The 21,347-nt window shown below is 41.4% G+C and overlaps 1 protein-coding gene across 1 annotated transcript in view; it reads right to left on the bottom strand.

Annotated features, from left to right (window-relative positions):
* The window catches only part of LOC122813538 (vitamin D3 hydroxylase-associated protein-like), a gene marked incomplete in the record, with an annotated part of 1,040,187 nt that overhangs the window by 776,892 nt on the left and 241,948 nt on the right, over positions 1-21,347 (bottom strand). The window contains 1 exon segment of the mRNA XM_044085913.1: positions 20,584-20,727. Coding sequence (XP_043941848.1) covers positions 20,584-20,727 — 144 coding nt within the window.

Here is a 21,347-nt window from a genome sequence, read left to right as displayed (position 1 = left end):
CAGTGTTTTGAGCTTTCTATGTTTTGGTTTCAGCCAAATGATTTTCCATCAAATGAGTTTTCTATCATTTGATATGGACCCATATATATATATATATATATATATATATATATATATATATATATATATATATATATATATTGCTGTATATATATATATATATATATATATATATATATATATATATATATATACATCAATCGACATATATATGTCTAGATGTAGGCATATGTAAATATCTATATGTAGATATTTTTATATATATTTATATATATATATATATATATATATACACATATGTATGTATGTATCTATATATATATATATATATATATATATATATATTTATATATGTAATATGGAGAAGGAGAGGTATACATCAATTTAGTTATAAAAATATGAACACACACACATACATCTACATGTATCAATACATTTCCTGTACTGTTGAATTGTATTGCTGGATGCTATGTTTGTGAAAACACCAGTGTTAAGTATATCTGCAATGACTTAGAGGTAAATCACATTGACTATGGTGTGCAAGCTTCCAGGTTCAAGCCTTGCAGAGGCTGTTTGCTTTGTTGCTGGGCAGAACAAGGGCGGTTGGATATAGAGTGATTAAGGCACTTTTAAGCAGTTGTAAGCAGGTTTGCATGATGGTAAGTGTTGCTAACTTCCGGTAAAACCTGGTTACACCAGGTTAGCCTCAAAATTGCTTACTTTGTGTACGCAGTGCTTACTGTCATGCAAACCTGTGCAAAGCCACTTAATAACGCTTAAAAGTGCTTAGTCCCGCTTACCTCCATGCTAATTTCTTTTAAAGAAAAGGAAAAAGGGTTGATAGAACAGTGGTGAAAAAGGGGCACAAAGATGGAAAGACAGTAGTGAAAATAGCTAGGGATATGCAGGAAGGGTGTATGGAAGGTCCATAGCTGCCCATTTCTTCTACAGCAATAGCTGTGCATATGCACTGAATTTGGAGGTATGTTTGGACACTCAAACCCTTGAGAGAGGGGTGAGGACAACAATAATATGTTGTGATGCCAATTAGACCACATTACATGTGCCTCGTGGACACATGTGCGAAATGGACAGCTATGTATGAGGCGAGATTTTTTTTGTGGAACAGATTGCCCTTTTTTTTTTTAAGGTGAGAGTGGGATGTTGGGGAAGGAGAGTAGGTATGCTGAAGGAGGATAGGCTGGGTAGGATGACAGACAAGACAGCATACAGGGGTGGTATATGACATGTGGGGGGAAACACCTTGGATGGGGAGGGGTGTTTAGAAGTTGCAAGCCTATGAGTCCCCAAATGGAAAGAGTGGGACTGAGGTCCCCACCCATGAACAGTCACCACTGCACCTTCACGGCCCCAAAGGTGGCTGTGCTGGAGGCTGGTAGGAGGTGCAGGCTCACCCTCTGATTCCAACATGTGGCCCTCAAGCTGGCATAGGTGATCTTGAAACTCCTTGCCGAGCTCCCTACACACCTTGGCCTGGACCTGATGGCGGGTGACAGGTTTTTTTTCCTCTCCCACTCCAGGGGGAGCCAAGCACCATCACCTGCAGCAGTTCCACCCAAAGGTCATGCAGGGACAATGGAGGAGGAGGTCCCAGGCTGGGACCCAGATTTGCTGGTGCCTGCCGCCATGACCAGCTGAGGTGGTACAGGTGGGTCAACTGACATCAGCATTCCCATATGGGCTATGCTGTTGCCATTTTATAACAGATAAGGACCAGTAATAGTCAGCAGCAGTCAGGATTACTTATAACAGCATGCATAGATATTCCCATTACCACAAGACACCAGATTTAGAACAGTTGCAGAGCAAAGGGAACACATGCACATATCCTGCATGACATATGTACAAAGGGTGACAAACATGTGAGTAGTGCTACGAACACTGGCACAATATTGGCATGGTGCTATGGTAACCTCAAACATTAACTGTCGTACCACTGTGTTTTGTGAAGTATGTCCAATGAGGGATATGAAGTCAGTAACTCTCATGGCTGTCACTATGTACTGACTGCAATCCTCACACTATGCTTCTGCCAATCTCAGATAGGTGTTCTATGAGTGACACAAGAAACAAAAGGTTCAACACACTAACCAGTCTGCAGATGACCCTACAGATGGGGGGTTCCTCACAAACATCACACTGTTGTGACAGATTTTAAAATAGGCAGACTAGCCATAACCACAAACACCCTGTTAAACTGACATTACTCTAAATTAAGAACAACATCCCCCTTCTGTCTGTTGGCCTTTTTCCACAGTGTATGTTGTTGGAGATAATACCCCAAAACCATATGTGATGATTTTTGCCAAACACCAGATCTAGCTTCCACTCACAGTGAATGTCATGGCCCAACACCAACATGATGTTCCTAGATATTGTAGTGTGTTTCCATGCAATTGGCTATAGGAATGTCACTACAGCTGTTTCACATTCAATCAGCTAGAGGAGGACTGCAATTGGTGCAGAGGCTGTCAGCCGATCATGACCAACACTTACAAAACACAAGCTTCTGCCTAAGCAGAGCAGGTGTACATATTCACATCCACCAGGGAGGGTGTGGGAGGGACAGACAGAGACAAAGTACATCAGGGAAGGTGTGGTAGAGTAAAATTGAAGCATGTTTGTGTGACACACCTACCAGTACAGGGATTCAAACCCCTGACTGACAATGCATTACTATTACATGTGCATGCAGTTATTGCATGCACTACATAGCTTACATGTTGGTGAGCTGTCCAAAAATATATGTGCTAGTGAGTGACATCTGCAACAGTGACATCGTACAGATACGGTGGGTGTAGCACACTGCCTGTCCACATTGACCGGTGTCAGCAGCAACAAATTCCCACTCTCTAAGGGACTAATACACATTGCTGCACTTGCCAGGGTCAGGAATACACTCTCTACCTCGTTATGTTACCACAATACAGTACTGCACAGGTATCACATGCACCACTGGAGCTATTGTGCTGTTCTATGGGCAAAGAGCATGTGAAGGTGTCTGACATCAGTCGGAATGCTTCAGTATGCTAATGGGAGTTGTACCAGTTGTGAATGGGGTTGGAAGCATCATAAACCACACAAAGAGACACAGGGTGCCAGTACTGACATGCATGTGTGCATTGCTTCATGGGTGTGTAGCGGTTGGCTGTGCCAGAAGGCTGTACAAGGCTAGGTGAGGGGTATACCTTGGCATCAGGCCACATGACAATGGTCTGCAGTGTGGATCAGGTGTGTAGTGTCTGGAATGATCCACACAGGTGGATACTGTATTCACCATCCTGTCACCTGGGTTACTATTGCATGTGGCCAGTGCTGTGCAATGCCTGCCCTGTACGTGTTCCATAGTCTATGACATGGACGGTGTCTGGGATGTGCACACATCCCACATTCATGTACAGTGACATGTGGAAGTGTACCTGGATTGCCAGGCCCATGTTATGTACACAGACTGTTATCATCACATGTGCCACTCCTGACCTCTTGTGGCAGGGCGTGCTCATGGACAGTCCTTTGTGGATCACATTTGATGGCACCACAGAAGTTGTAGGCATCCATTGGGGAACTTAGTGAAGGTGCACTGTCTTTAGTTACGTGCCTATTATACTGATAGACAGGGTGCCATGCACTCTGTAGCCCACTGCAATCACACCATTCTTGCTATCTGTGAACAGTATGCAGGGTACTACCAACATAGAGGTAGTTGTCTAGGCAAGTGTGTTTGTGTATGAGACACAGGTTCATAGTGTACTCTGTGTAATACTAGGGTTGCTTACTTTGTTCACCAGGCCTTCTATCACATGTAGGGGTGTGGATTGGCACCACAGTATCTCAGCTGATTGACACCTGTCATCCTTGTAAGGTGGACATTGTGACATATAATATGGCCACCATATCAGAAAATTACAAAACCGGCTCCTCAATGGGTCCAGGTGTTACACAGTCACAGCCACCTCCACACAGGTTAGGAATTACAAACATACACACACACACACACACACACACACACACACACACACACACACACACACACAGTTGTCATGGCTGGGATTAGAGCTCCTACCTGACTAGTTTATCACACTACAGTATTGCGCAGTTATAGCATGTGCCACAGAGATTACTGGGATATTTTTCCCCAAAGGTATATTTCACAGTTGATGATATCAGGAGACTTGCCAAAGTAGGGCAATGGAGGCTGTAGTGCCTGTTGAATGGCCTCAAAAGCATTGCTCCCTAAACTGACAAAGGAACACACACAAACATTCACACTTACCATGTCTGAGAATAGAGCCCCTACCTAACATGTTTATCACACTACAGCATTACACAGTTATAGCACACGCCACAGAAATTACTGGGATATTTTTTCCCCCAAAGGTGTATTTCACAGTTGTTGATGTCAGCAGACTTGCCAAAGTAGGGCAATGGAGGTTGTAGTGCCTGTGAATGGCCTCAAAAGCATTGCTCCCTACCCTGACAAAGGAACACAAATCCCAAACCCAGGACCTGACACAACATGGGCACAAGATGTTAACAGTACTCCATCCCACCTGTATGATGTCAGGCTGGTATCGGTAACATATCATGCAGTACAGTGTGGCTACCATAGACAATATATAATGTGGACCCACTCAACATTCCTAGGATTCAGATACACAGACACACATATGCAGATACACACAGATATATATATATATATATATATATATATGTATATATATATATATATATATATATATATATATATATATATATATATATATATATATATATATATATCCCTGGTTTTGAGTTTACTATTATTGAAAATGTTCATTTTTCGATGTATGAATAAAAAAAAAGACATTATTTATTTTTACTTTTATTTATGATAATAATATATATATATATATATATATATATATATATATATATATATATATATATATATACATGTGTGTGTGTGTGTGTGTGTGTATACCTATATATGGATATATATGTAAATACACATACACACACAGACATATGTACAAGGAGATGCATATGCAGAGGGTGCACACAATACGGTACAGTCACTATGGCTACAGTCCCCAGCATACCACATGGACACTGTATGAGCCAAACATACAAGTGACACCTGCTGCCTGCAACATATACCAACAGACAGGTCACAGGATATTAACACCACACACAGATTTGCATACATGGGGAAGCTTTATTTGAGTACTACTACAGTAGTGTGTGCCATGTCATACAGCTGTGTAGATTTTGAAATACATTTAGACAGAGTAACGCAACTGTCTAACAGATAAAAGTATGCAGTATTCTGGAAAGGAGTACATATGTTGCTGTCCAGGCTAAGGCCTTCAATTAGTACAACAGTAGACACAGACTGGACCACAGGATAACAAGCACTCAATTGTGAGTAATGCAGTAAGTAGTACAGTCCAGCAGCCTCCATCTATAGTCTGTACACAATCCCTAGGGGGTACATACCGAAGTAGACACAATGGGATGTATCTGTGATATAAAACGGCATGACTAAAACCATCACAATCACACTAACAAACAGAACAGTCTGTATGGCAGGAAGCAGTAGGCCTGCATTTACCCAAGGTGAATTGAATGGTAATATACACCCAGATACCTTAAGGCAGTTTACTCCTGTTACCCCCACAGTATTCACTGGTGTCAATGGCATCTGACCATACAGGGCATGTATATATGGCATTGCATGGCTTTTGTGGGTAACATTTGCTGGCTTGCCAGTTGTATCAGGTGTCCATTGGGGAACATAGCGATGGAGCACTGTATGCAATGCATTGCCTACTGTAGGGATGGGACAAGTTGTCATGTCCCCTGTAGTCCAGTGCAATCACACCATGGTTACCATCTGTAGGCAATATGCAGGGAACTACCAACTTAGTGGTTGTTGCCTGGCCAAGTGTGTTTGTGTCCATGACATGGGTGGAGAGTGTTCTCTAGGTAATACAGGTGTTGCCTATATTGTTCCCCATGCCATACTGTCACATGTGGGGGTATAGATTGGGTACCCCAGCCATTCTGATGTTTGACATCTGTTATGCTTGTAAGGTGGACATTATGACATTCAATAGGCCCTACATATAGGAAAAGTGCAAAACCCACTCCATATTGCTTCACACAGGATACTTATGACAAATGCACACACACACACACACACACACACACACACACACACACACACACACACACACACACACACACACACACAGTTGCCATACCTGGGATTAGAACACCTACCCAATTACTACAGCACACTACAGCATTACGCAGTTACAGCATGTGCCATGGAGATTACTGGGATTTTCCATCACCAAAGGTGTATTTCACTCTGGATGACATCAGCTGTCTTGCCAAAGTAGGCTTTGCAAAGTAGGGTACTGAAAGTAAGTGTGACTGGCAACAAAAGCATTGCTCCATACACAGACAAACATACACACACAGAGTTGCAGTTGCCATGTCTGGGATTATAAGACCTATCTAACTACTACTGCACATTACAGCAGTACGCAGTCACAGCACACACCACAGAGGTTACTGGGATTCTCTTTTGCCAAAGGTGTATTTCACATGGAATGACATCAGCAGGCTTGTCAAAGAAAGGCAATGAAAGGTGTACTGACTGTCCTCAAAAGCATTGGGCCCTACACATATGCTAAAACACACACACACACATTTGCCATGAATGGGATTAGAACACCTACCTAACTACTACAGCACATTATAGCATTACACAATTACAGAACATGACATGAAGACTACTGGGATATTCCTTCACCAAAGGTGTATTTCACAGGGGATGACATCAGCAGGCTTGTCAAAGAAAGGCAATGAAAGGTGTACTGACTGTCCTCAAAAGCTTTGGGCCCTACACATATGCACAAACACACACACACACACACACACACACACAAACACAGACACACACACACACACACACACACACACACACACACACACACACTTACAGTTGCCATGAATGGGATTAGAACACTTACCTAAGTACTACAGCACATTAGAGCATTATGCAGTTATAGAACATGCCACGAAGATTACTGGGATACTCCTTCACCAAAGGTGTATTTCACAGGGAATGACATCAGCAGGCTTGTCAAAGAAAGGTAATGAAAAGGTGTACTGACTGTCTTCAAAAGCACTGGGCCCTACACATACACACAGTTGTCATGAATGGGATTAGAGCACCTACCTAAGTACTACAGCACATTAGAGCAGTACGCACTTACAGAACACACCATGGAGATTACTGGGATACTCCTTCACCAAAGGTGTATTTCATAGGGAATGACATCAGCAGGCTTGTCAAAGAAAGGCAATGAAAGGTGTACTGACTGTCCTCAAAAGCAATGGGCCCTACACATATGCACAAACACACACACAGACTTACAGTTGCCATGAATGGGATTAGAACACCTACCTAACTACTACAGCACATTAGAGCATTACACAGTTACAGAACACGTCATGAAGATTACTGGGATATTCCTTCACCAAAGGTGTATTTCACAGGGAATGACATCAGCAGGCTTGTCAAAGAAAGGCAATGAAAGGTGTACTGACTTGAAGGCTACCAGGGGCATTTGTGTACAGTGATGGCCATTTGCACATAATTTGTTTTTGCAAAATGAGAGTGTGCTGTGTGGGACAGCCCTCATGAGGGAGGAGCTGTCTGTCACTCTCTTCCCACATCTATTATGTGTATGTCTGAGCTGTTATAGCATGCTGTCCTTGGATATATGTGCATATTCTCATCCGGTGTGTGTGCAGAGCATGACTGGTGTGTAACGTGGAGTATTTGCACAAACATCTGTGACTGACAGCTATGTATAGTCCACAGTTGTTTCCAGACATGGGCTTCATTTCTCTAAGTGTGTGAGCATGCCCAGTATGACCCTTCTGTAATTTGTTGACTGACATGGCCTTCGCTTCTCTAAGTGTGTGAACATGCCCAGTATGAGTGTCTGTATTACATGCATGACTCCATTCCAGTGCAGGTATTTGTGCTCTACACCTACAGCTAGTAACCTGCTTCTGCAGGATATCTGTAGATTGGTTGCCAATGTGGGTTGACACTGGGCAAAGGGTAGTGAGATTGTTGCTAATTGTGTCTGTGGTGCTTTTAATACATGGTTTTGGTGTTGGCATGGATACTCAGTGATATGTGGTGTTTTACCCTCTGATGTTTTATGTCATCAACTACTGACAGGTATACATCTTTGCTGGCAGTAAGTTCTTGGGGATTACAAGTTGAATGCAGCTTTGTCCAGCATTGTGGTGTGCAACCTACATATTCTTGCACATTTATGTCACTCTGGCGTGGAAACTGCAGACACTTGCTGATGGGTCTGTGTATATGGTCCAGCACCTTGGTGCTGTTGTGGCTGTGGATCCCATGCTTGTACAATTATTACCATGACAAGATGGCCATATTGTGCTGTGGCCATACCTCACAGGTATTCAGACTCATTGAGGTTATCCAGAGACATGGCTCATTATTCTGTTCATAAGCCCTTCACAATTTGGTTCGCAAGCAGATTTGTGGCCACCCATCCCAGTGTTTGCAGCCATGATAAATATGTGCACACATCATAGTTTCACCCTTCACACACTCCATGATGGCAATGCTACCCGCCTCCAGTTAATCTGTCCTCTTCCTACCATTATGCACACGATATCTGATAGGTATACCTATAGTTGCCACTCCATCCCAGCAGTATGTACAGGCTGGTCCACAGTTCATGCATTGGAACATGGACATACTACTGGGATTTGTCAACATGTCCTTGCATTTGTGTTCTGTGGACTGTGTTTTGTCATTATGTGGGAGTCCATGGAATAATATACAGTGGCAGTACAGGCATGACACAGACCTGTGACAGAGGACAGAGGGGCATTGGATACTGATGCAGGCTATCTTTAGCAGGCCAGTGCATTCTGTCAGTTGCACAGCCCCAGGCTGCAAGGCAATGTATTCCCTTGCGGTGACAGGATAGGTGTGCAAGGTGTTGATGGCAACTGTTTCTGTCCTTATCAATCCATTGGTGTGGATGCTGGCAGGGTGCATCTTACAGCTATGGACACACTTGCATGGAACACCTCTTCAGCATACTGCATTCTGTGAGTATTCACATAGTAATGTGGGGATAAAATTGTACTCATTCGCAGCAGCAGGGAGGTGGCCTGTGTGTTACCTGAGGATGATGTTGAGCCGGACTGGCTGCATGTGTGCTAGGGTAGCTACTTGCAACTGCCTCACAGGTATACATGGCCCTTTTCCTGCTGGTGGCTAGTGGGTGGACACCAGCAGCTTCTACATATATCATACCTCTGTCTTTTGTGGTCTGCCAGTGTTTGCCCACAGTACATCTTAGTTTCCCATACTACACAACCAACTGATGTTCTGTGAACCTGTATGTACAAATGGAGGGTGTCTCCATTTCACTGTAAAATTTTAAACAGTCTCTCTCTATAGTACTTCCACCTGTGTACTGTGTGTACATCTGCGCCAACACTCATGCCGTGTCCATCTTCCAGATGGTGACAGTTATGTCATCTGTACAAATCATTTAGACTACTGCTGCAACATGTCTTGCTGGGATACCAGTCTGTTTGAAACTGCAGTTGTGTGAACTTGGCCCGGTCATCAGCAGTACTGACCACTGGATGCCAGAACACACCATCCATGGCTATTTGCTGAACACTTTCACACAGCATACCACTCAGAACTACTTAACACAAAGAGCTCTGCCTATTGTACACATGCGACTATCCATCCTGATGATTTGACCAGCTCTGGTACTCACTGTTCACTGTTATTACTCCCACACATGTCTGGTAATACATATCTACATAGGGTTGGTGGGGGCACACATCACAACTGTGGACATTTCCTACAACCCCCTGATATGTCAGGTACTCTGTTGGCTTCCACACAGCAACCTGACACTCAGATCTCTGCATATTGTACACATGCAACATTCCATTGTTATAATTGGGGCAGCTCAGGTACTCTGTGCTCTGTTGCTGTGATACCCACACATAGATGCTACTGCTTTACTACATAGGGTTGGGGGGGCACACCTGACAATTGCAGACATTTCTGCTACACCCACCTGATATTTCAGGTACCCTCTTGGCTTCCACACATCAACCTGACACTCAGAGCTCTGCATATTGTACACATGAAACAATCCATCCTTCTACTTTGGCAAGCTCAGGTACTCTGTGCTCACTTTTATTACTCCAACACATGGATGCTAATACATTTCTACATAGGGTTTGGGGGGCACACCTGTCAACTGTGGACATTTGCATTGACCGCACTGGTATTTCTGGTAGTCTGTTGGCTTCCTTTTAAATCTGTATTCTGACCTATCCTGCAGACTACAGGCATATCAGTGTAGTACAGTTTATAGGTTTTATTGACCTACATTGCTATTTCATATTTCTTACTCTTCATGAATGACATCCCACTTCCCGACCTGTTATACTCTGTGTAGGTCTGGAGTGGGGTTAATCTCCATTGTCATACCTTGAGGACCTTAGCACAGCCTTTCCTTGTATTCATCTACACCTGTCCTGCTGGCTGGGTGGGACTGTTGTTAGGTATGTAAACGTCCATGACATGCATGTGTGTACCCTATGGACACACATTTGGGCCAGCACATGTCCTGAAGTGGGTTTTTTCACCTTGTCTGTTACTGCCTACTTTGTTGACACCAGTATTTGGTATGGTTTCATGCTGCCATATAGGTGTCCACTATCTGCTGCCATCCCATTCAGCCACCCAGTTCCCTTCCTTGCATGTTCAGATCCATACCATTGATGCAACTAGCAGACCATACTACTGCATTCAGTGATTGATAGGAAGGGTGACTCACCTTGTAGCTGTGCCAGTATTGAGGATGGTGCTGGAGGGCTGACTATGTCAGATGCACATAGTACACTCCCTATACATGGTAAAGCACTGGTAGTGTCATTTTTGGCATCCTTTTTACTGCATGTGCGAGTCAGGGAGAGTTTCCATTCCCTGGGTTCCTACTGTGTCAGTGTATGTGCTATGCATTGCCTCTTTGCCAAAGCCAGGACATACTGTGCATGCCTCCTTCTGCCTACAGGTGCAGGCTCAGGTTGTTCCTCCTCTGAGTCACTCTGTGCCTGTGCTGGCTTTGGCAATGGTGGGAGGCTGTGTGTCCCTGTCCCGTGCTGTTCCTGCTGCAGTTGTTTCCACAGGATCATGTTGTATAGCATGGCACAAACCAAGAAAATCTGGGTACATGTAGCTGGAGAGTACTGCAAGGTTCCACCAGATATGTCCAGGCACCAGAACCATGACTTCAGCATCCCAAACACATGCTCTATTATGATTCTTGTTTGTGCATGTGCCACATTATGGAGCTCTTGTTTGGGTGTGTTTGCATTTCTGATGGGTGTCATCAGCCATGGCTACAGTGCACAACCAGCATCCCCCACTAGGTGGCCGTATGGGATGTCCCCACTGGCAAATCTCTGGTACAGCTGTGTCAGATGCCAGATGTGGGAATTGTGATAGCTCCCAGGGCTTCCAGCACACACATTCATTATAATGCCCTGGGTATTGCACATGACCTGGCAGTTGATGGAGGGGAAGCCCTTGCATTTTATGTAGACCCTGCCTTGCTCATGGGGTAGTGCTTTTATGTGTATCTGCATGCAGTCTATAGCACCCACTACTTCAGGGTATTCTACTATTTGGTGGAAGAGATGCATATTGCTGGCCAACGCCTCACGGGTGTCAAAGAAATATATGTGCTCACTGGCATGTGCTGACATGGCATCCAGGAACTGGTGGAGTACCCTGGATGCTGATGCCTGTGAGATCCCCATGATATCCCCAGTTGGCCTTTGGAAGGTACCTGTGGCTAGTATTCTTAAGCCTACACATACCTTGGTTTCCACTGGGATGGGTTCTCCTCTGTTGGTTCTGTGTCTGAGGTGTGGCTGGCACAGCTCAACAATATGCTGTAGGAGGTCCCTGTCCACCCTATTCCGCTCCACTATCTCCCGCTCATGTAACCCCTGGTAGGTTTCCCTGGGTCTGTACACTCTTCTGCTCCTCCTCACTATGGGTTGGTCATCAGCATTCATATCCTCACCACCCTCAGCCTCTTGCACATGTTGGTTTATGAGAGCAAAAGCAACCCCTAACATTTTTTCTCTTGCTTTTGTTTTGTAAAATTTCTCCATTCGTATACACCGGTGGTGCAGAGTTTTGGGGAAAAAACAAGAGGGAAGGGTGTTTGCATAATTTATAGTGGTGTGTTGGGCTGGGCTGCAGCCTGTGTAACTGGCTGGTTCTGATACATTTCACCTGCCAGCTATGCTAGTTCACCTTGATTACCTTCCTACTACTCTTTCCCTTCTTATTGCCTTCCTGTTTAAGCCCCGAGGCACGCCGCACGAACAGAGTGCTCAGACATCAACAGAACTGCTATTTCCTGGTTTAACCTTTTTTCTCTTGTTTAAAACCCGGTGTGCTCCACACACACCTGTTTAGGCAGAGGAAAGAGTGCTTGGCAGCTTTGACACACTACCTTCATTAGCTGTGCTAAGCTGAGGGCAAACCTGGGCCACAGACCTCCAATAAGCTTACAGCATACCTGACACACACCCTCATGATGTCAGCTAACTCTAAACCTTACAACATGGATTTCATATTCCTACATGGTTGGGTACTGCCTAGCATTGAGGGGATATCTGTGATTCAGTATCATTACCCTCATTTACATAGGATTGCCTGCTAACGGCTAGTTACATGTCTGACACTGAGCCTTCCCTCTTAGCAACCACTATTTACTGGCCATGTTGTCTTCTGCCTGCCATTGACTAAGATGGCAATATTGTGATTTTCGCCAGAAAGCTAATTTTAGGTTTATTTTTTTACTTTCATGACAATCCCGTTTGCACGCCGCTGCCCTACACTTAAACGGCCGAAATCGGCCAAAAAAAAAAAGTTTATTTTTATTATTTTTGCATTACTTTTCATGCCTATGGCCATATATTTGGCCTTTAGCATGTTTAACCTTCTAATACATGCATTTCTACAAGCTCACATGCCTCCGTTTGCAGTTTGCAGAAATATACTCTGTTACTAACCAAGTACATTTCTGCACACTACACTAGTCCTGCATGGATTCATGCCTGCTTCCTGGATTGCTAAGTCACCTCATTTGCATGGTTTTTACCGGCAAATGAAGTTATTTGCATACAGGGACTTTGTCCGTTCAGGAACAGTGCAGGAGTGAACGTGCACGTCCTGGGTGCTTGTTCCTGGATCTATTGGCGGATATATTGCATGCAGGCGCTCCTGCACTAGTCCTGCACATATTGCAGGGCTTCCTGAATTAATTATTATATGCACGCGGAATTCAAAACAGCCATTCTGACACAGTGCAACTCTACGAGAGATGGTAAGAGTGTGTTTGAGAGAGCAAGAGAATGAGAGAGAAAAAAACTTCATTAAAACACTATGCAGTGTAGGCTTTGGTACAGTGCGAGAGAAGATAAGAGTATGTGTGTGTGTGTGTGTGTGTGTGTGTGTGTGTGTGTGTGTGTGTGTGTGTGTGTGTGTGTGTGTGTGTGTGTGTGTGTGTGTGTGTGTGTGAGAGAGAGAGAGAGATTAACATGGTGCTATTATTAGAGAAGAAAGAAATGAAATAAAAAGCCGAGCTCTAGTACAGTGGTCAACTAAAGGAATGGTGGATATGCTGAAAACAAAATTTTGAGTCACATTGTGACTTATTTCAAGGAAAAGGTGATCTGTTCATATATTTTAATATTTTCATGTATGCTTTTGGGTACACATAGCTGTTATAGCTTTCTTATTCTGGGAATACTGGAAAAAGCTTGTATCCACAATTTTTAGACAAACTAGTAAGGAGTTTTCATTTGAAAATATATTCCATTTTATCCCTTTGTTAACATTTATTGTTGCAAAATGTTGATTTTCAATTTGCTACAAGGCTGGTCTGCCCCACCATGGCGAAGACAAGAAGTTGTACAGTTATAAACTGCAGATCGCTATTAGTAGAAAGAATGTGATAATTAATTCTAAAAGACGCAAGGCACATCTGCTAATGGTTCTACAGCTACTGGTATAATAATTTTGATAAACTTGTTTGGCAACATGTAATTATTTGTTCATGACATTTTCCCATTGAGGAGTGTTTCTGATTTAAACAAACAAAACAAAAGCGTAAAAAGTAAGTTCTTCCCACAAATGCAGTGTTCTTGGGTTATGTTGGCTTTGAGTATAAGTATCAAACTCAAATGATTCAATACCTATATTTGTTTGGCTACACTGAGCTGGGGTCACAAACTACTCAAAAAAAAGTTCAAACATATAAACTCATACAAAAAAAACATACAAATTCAGTGTGCAAGCTAGTTTTACTGTATTAACTTTAACCTGCTTGACAAATTGTACAACTGGAGTGCTGCAGAAAACAAAACACATGCAGTCTTAAGTATTACAAAGTGCAAACCCCTTTTGCATCCCCCTTCATAACATGTAACGGACATAACAGTTGATGTTAACACTTCTGAACTGTGACTTGAACAGGCAATGCATAAGAGTTATATAATGGGATTTAGCAGAAAAACGTCACTCTGAGGCATGCAGTTCTAACAGACTCAATCTGTCTCGCTTTTAGTACCACAATGAAATGCTTTCAGTTGCACAATGACATTAGCACAGCAAAAACATTTTTAAATGATATTACTGACTGATTTGTTTTGACAAATTCCCTGAATTAGTGAGACACCAATGTGCAAACGTGCACAAGCATTCCAAGAAATTAAAATAAAAAATAGATAAGCATGTGAAACTTTTAAGAATGAAATTAAACTTTATCTCTAGAAAGATAAATAACTGTTCATCTGGTAGCACAACAACAATTTGAGATGAGCGACTGAGCCTGATACAAAATATATTTCCTGTTCGTTTTCAGTACCACAGTAACAAGCTTTCAGTTATAAAATGAACTCAGGACAGCAAATTCATTGTAGAGGATATTACCAAATGAGTTCTGACAATGAACATAATACAGGGAGACACAAATAACATGCATATTCTTATATACACAAACCTTACAAGACACAAAGAAACAAATTTTCATAGTATATCCCTCAGGAAATCCTCGAGGACTAGGTGGAGTATCTGCAAAATATGATTACCTACATAAAATTTATGAAGTGAATCTGGAAGCTGAAGTGTTTCTGTAGTCACGACCGATTTCTTGAAGACTTTACTGTTCCCTCTGCTAAATCTATTGACTGAATAGCAGTGATAGGAGTAACGTGTTACTGTAATATATTACATTCTTAAGTAAGCAACCAGCGGCAGAGTTCTTAACACTGTGGGGTGTTCTCCTCTAAGGAGAATTGGTGTTATACCAGTAGCTTACAGTTAGTTACTAAGCAGTCTATGCTTAGTAACTAACTGTAAGCTACTGGTATAACAGTTAGTTACTAAGCAGTCTATGCTTAACCAGCTACACAGCTGATTTTGAATATTTTAGAAACTATGTGAAGTATATAAGAGCTTCCTTCTTCTGTTCCACTCTCCTTCATATGTCAGGGCTGTGCCTTTCCTGGTGGCTTGCAGCATACACTTAAAGCTCTGTCAATTTATATCGCTCTATAGTTTGTAACGTGCATGGTGCCATGAACAAGAAAGTTATTTACCTTTTACTGTTTCGTGTTGGTAGTTCTGCTGTCATTCTTTATTTATTCAGTGTATGCAATGTTGTTAATTTTAATAGTTTCCTACGTGGGTTTCTGTCTTATTTTATGACTGTGTGGATCTCATATGTAAATTAAACACTGCAGTGCTTTTAGTGGAACAACAAAGTTAACACTTCATAAACAAATGAAGTTAACTTTATTTTAAATATGGATAAAATTATTTAGCTAAGATAGTCTAATTTTACCCTGATATAGATGAGTAACGAGGGCAGTCATAATTTGTAGGACAAAATAATGGTTATAGAAGATAAGGATTATGACATTATGCAAAGAATCTCACAGCAGAAGTTGAATGGGACAATATGTTTATGTAAAAAGTCCATAAGTAACTGGTGTGAGGAAATGTATGGACTATGTGAGAGGAAAGGGCCAATGGAAAACTTATTTGCTTATTCAGTGCTTAGAATCTCACATCCCTGAACGTTCAAGAGTGAATGATCTTGAGACCAGTTGTAGAAAAAAATAAAATCTTAAAGGAGTGGGAAGGCAAGGAATGCTGACTCAATATATGCAGTTGATATAGCTGACTCAAAGGTCATAGTGAAGACTGAAGTGGATGGTAGTCAAGTTCCACAAGAGGTGAATGGAAAATAACAGCTGATGGTCAAAACACAAGGAGATGAGGATAAATAAGTAAGGTTTGTAAATAGGAGTTTTTGGTCACTGGATCTCAATCACCAACTGGAAATATAGTTGCACAGAAAGTGTTTTAGTCCTGGACAGGCAGATGGATGCTGGATAATTTTATAGGTAGTAAGAAGCTGTATATATATTAATTGATGAGGCAGTTCTAACCAATTTAGACTTTTTAGTGCTGTACAGTGGTGGGTTCTCAAAGGGGTATTTGCTGTAAATTTAGCAACTTTATTATTGCATTGTTCAAGTTTTAATTTTTGTGAAGCCTGGAGGTTAGTGAGGATGACAGCACCATAAAGAAGTGTGGGGAGGGGATAAGTAGTGGCAACTGTAGTTTTAGTTACGTCAGTGAGAAAGTTGTTGGCTCTGTAAAGCATTCCTAATTTTTGATGAGTTTTTCTTATGAAATTTTGTACAGGTCGAATGTAAGATTATTATCCACTATAACTCCTAGTAATTTGTTATGAGAAGTGACTTCAACAGTTGTATTATCAAAAGAGAGGACTTTAAATTTTGTTTTTTAATGACAGAGGAATTTGGGCAAAAAGTAGTAGTTTGGTCTTTTTTGGGTTGAGCTTGAATTATGAGTTACAAAGCCATGTTTCAGTGGCTGTTAAAGCTTCCTGAGTAATTTTTTTGGTGGTGTACCATGTTTCAGATGTGCAAATGAGAGTAGAATCCTCTGCATTTTGTACTAGAGTGGCCTGTTGTGTGGGTGTCCTCCACTGGCCAGATGCATTTTCTATGAATGTGAGTTTTTGTGCCATTTCAATGAATGTGAGTTTCAAGAGCAGAGATGTTTACTGGTCATGCTAAGTCTACTTTCACTGTGAGACTGTATTGTTTGTTTAGCAAATGGTTATCAGTGTTTATGCTCTTTTACTTCAATATCTGTAATCATTGTAGAAGTAAGTAAGTAAGAAAGCAGTATGCACACTGACAGGTTTGAACAGTGTTTATAGTAACTGGGGAGAAATAGCCAAGTAATGAACACTGGAGTTGATGAGTATGGGGCTGCTTTGGTGGGGTAGGGGGTTGCCGCAGTAGGGGCTGCTCTGGGGGACATCAATGCCGATTCACAGTAATTGCTTTATATGGACCAATTAAAAGCTGTGTAGCAGAGCCAAGTTGTTCAATGCGGAAAAGCAGACCAGTGAGTTCATTTAAGGTCAGATGGAGAGTGTTCCACATAGGACATGACTTCACATTTTTTTTTTTTTTTTTTTTTGCTAAAATAAAAGTTTACTGTTGTAGTATTTCAGTTTTTTATACTGTTCCATATACTATGTAGGTGTTTCAGATATAAAAGTGTTTTATTCAGCTATTAAAAAAACTTAGAAAATTCATTCACTGCAGGTTCATTCTATACAGTTAACTTTTTCTTTTTTTTTTTGTATTTCTGGCAGTCCCTTTAATTTTAAGCTTCAGCCAGCCAGAGCCACATTTTGACAGAAGCTTCAGTTAAGAAAGATTAAACATAGTTTCCATTTGTTATATATAGATATATTCCAGGTGAATTCATTTATTTTTCTGCTTAGTGCTTTCACTTAGAAATGGAAAGTCAAAGTTCATTTGAATGATCCATGTACACAGGATTCTTTGACCTAATTATGAATGATGGAAAAACATTGATGTGAAATGTAAGCTATGTCCGCCGACAAAGAAGCCCTACAGAACTTTGGCAAACAGTATGTCAAATTTAATAAAGCCTCTTCAGACATCACATCCTATTGTAATTGAAAAGCTAAATAGTCTGAACAGGAAAGCAGTTGATTCAGGTGCTGATAAGTTGGACAAGAAATCACTAATGCAGCCATCTATTGCAGCAGCCATTGGTTCTGATCATGTCACACAGTCCAAGGTGGATAGTTTGATCATTGACTTTGTCGTGAATGACATACAGTGTTTCAGTGTTGCTGAACAGCCATCCTTCATCTACCTTGTAACTGGCCTGCAGTCAGGAAAGGTGGGTCATGAAGAGGAAAACTCTTGCTGAACGAGTGGAGAAACGGTTCAGTGATATGAAGGAGAATCTAATGGAAACCTTAGCAAGCATGTTAACTGTTTGCACTACAGCTAACATTTGGACCCATCAGAATCATAGTTTCTTTGGCATCACCATCCACTGGATCAGCTGTGACACACTTCAAAAAAGTCAGCTGCTTTCTCATGCTGCAGATTACAGGGGAGGCATATATACAATCTCATAGCATCAACTCTTGAGAGCATTCATATCAAGTACAAGATAGATCAAAAGGTGTGTGCGACAATTACTGACCATGGCAGCAATTTTGTAAAGGCTTTCACTGTCTTCTCGGAACGTGAGAGATCTGAGACTGCAAGCATTCTGTCTCAAGATGAGGATGACGATGGTGGAGTGATTTACAACAGCGTGACAGCCATGCTAAGTCAGTCAGGGCAAAGCAAGAACATTTATTCACTGCCTCCCCATCTGAGATGAGTAGCATACACACATTGAATCTAGTTGCCATGCAAGATGCTGAATCTGCTTGCAATGATGCACAATATAAAAAGATCATGCAAATTACAATGGCCAAATGCTATACTGCTTGGAACAAGGCTAATCGCAGCACCCAAGCTGCTGAGGTAGTTCAAAATAAGTGTGATCTGGCATTGATTATTCCCAATGCGACATGATGGTTTTCCACTTTCGATGCAATGGAGAGAATTCATCTCATTGCAACTCGGAGTGAAGGCTTGCTGAATGAGATATATGAACAGATTGTAAATGACATCTTCAGGCCTGCAGAAATTACCTTTGTTGCTTAGTTTTTGCAAGCAATGTAGCCCTTGGCAATGGCTGTGGACATCCTGCAGTCAGAGCTGAAAAGCTTCATGGCAATCCTGATTCCCACCATTACATGCCTGAAAAACAAGTTGTCCAAAGTCAGGCAGTCTATGAAGCTTATTGTGCCACTAGTTGATGCTCTTCTTAAAGGCAGTGAGGCTTGATTCAATCACCTTCTGGAGTGTGAAGAGCTCATTTTGGCTAGCATAGTGCAGTCACAGTTCTATTTGTGATGGATGAACAGTGAACAGCAGAGACTTAGAGCCAAGGCTTTGCTCCTTGATGTCATGCAGAAACTGGATGAACCTGCACGTGGGTCATCTGAAGCTTCTGCATTAACTGCCAAAGACAGCTTCTTCAGCTTCAAAGAGTCAACACCAGCCAGTGTCAGCATATCTTCTCAGATGGACATGTATCTGGCTGACCCTTCCAGAGAAATATCTTCTCTCAACAGTTACCTTATAGTCAAGAAGATATTTCGGAACACTAATACAGCTCTGTCATATAGTGCACACGTTTAATGCCTATTCAGTCTTGGTGGACAAGCACTGACTGCAAGAAGAAATAGACTCACAGATGAACACTTTGAAATGTTGCTCCTTCTTCTAGCCAATAGAAATGTGAGTAGTTATATAAAGTGATATTTTGGTTGATGTTGTGTTAACAGTCTTGTTAGACCTATATGACATTTTCTGTAAGCATTTTTGCATCCTCCGCATTAGTTTTAGCAGATTAGCCTAATATACATTGTTGAAAATTAGATGGGCTGTAACTTGTTATGGGTCTTGTATTGCTGGCTGTGTGTACTTTGGTTTAAGTATTACATTGTGACTCTCTGACTATAAACACTAGTCTGTGGGACTTTGGAAACTGTAAAATGCTACTCATCATTATTGTAACACTGTGTATACAACTTTAATACACTCGTATTCATGTGCAGTAAGCATGTATTCCTCACACACAAGTACTATGTGAGTAAATCTGAACATGAGAATTGATGAACTATACTTATGTAAAAGTAACTCAACAGTAACTAGTTACTTTAGTTAGTAACTAGTAATAGTAATATATTACTTTTTTAGAAAAGTAATAAGTAATAGTAATATATTACTTTCACTTAAAAGTAACTAGTAATAGTAACTTTTTACTTTTATAAGTAACTAGCACAGCACTGATCATGGGGAATACTGTTCTGAATCCTTGTGAAGTCTGGTATATTTCCTTACACATTTTTAGATGTAGAGACCTGAACCTAAAACTTTAAGCAGGAGAAAAATAGTTTTGTGGCATCTTACCTTGTAATCAATACACTCCTTCAGACTAACTGGGATTCCATAAAGCAGGCCTTTCTTTTCTGTCTTCTTTAATTCCTGCAGCTCAGTTTGGCACTCGTGAAAGAAGTCTGTCAAGCAGTTGAGCTCTTCATGAACTTCCACAGCCTTTTGTTCAAAAAGAGACAAGGAGAAAACACAAGTTAAGAATAGCGCTTACATACAAACTAAAGATGCAACACCTGTTTGGCAGTTTTTGCACCATATGCCATGGTGCAAAGGTAAGTTTCTAAAACGTAAGAAAATCACCTTACGATATTTCCTCTGATACAGAAAAGAGCCTAAAGAGTAGGAGAAAATGAAATATAATATTGACTGAAAAAATATAACAATGCAACATTATTAAAAAATATTGCAAATTCATTTGGGACTTAGTGGATACATATACAAGTAACTAAACTGAGAAGATGGACATGTTAGCAAAAGAGAAATATGTTCTGGCTCTAGACTAAAGTTCTACACAGCTAAAATAGATGCACTAACAGTACATGGTACTGAAGCACAAGACCTGCAGAGACACAAAACACGGAGACAGACAGAATGTTGTTCTACTGAAGCTTTATTTACGAGAAGCTGAAGTTCATCCTGTCATGTGACTCACATTCAAGTTACTTCTAACTTCTAAAAGGTATGCTGCAGTACTACATCTGGGAACACCAACAGCATATGGTATCAGAAAAAACTCCAGCTGTCAGAAATAGTCATTTGCTTTATTAACTCACTAATAC

This window comes from Protopterus annectens, chromosome 10.part0, assembly GCF_019279795.1.
Source record: "Protopterus annectens isolate FY-2018-M chromosome 10.part0, PAN1.0, whole genome shotgun sequence".
Classification (NCBI taxonomy): domain Eukaryota; kingdom Metazoa; phylum Chordata; order Ceratodontiformes; family Protopteridae; genus Protopterus; species Protopterus annectens.
Note: the sequence above shows the minus strand (reverse complement) of the source record. Positions and strands in the feature narration are given on the sequence as shown.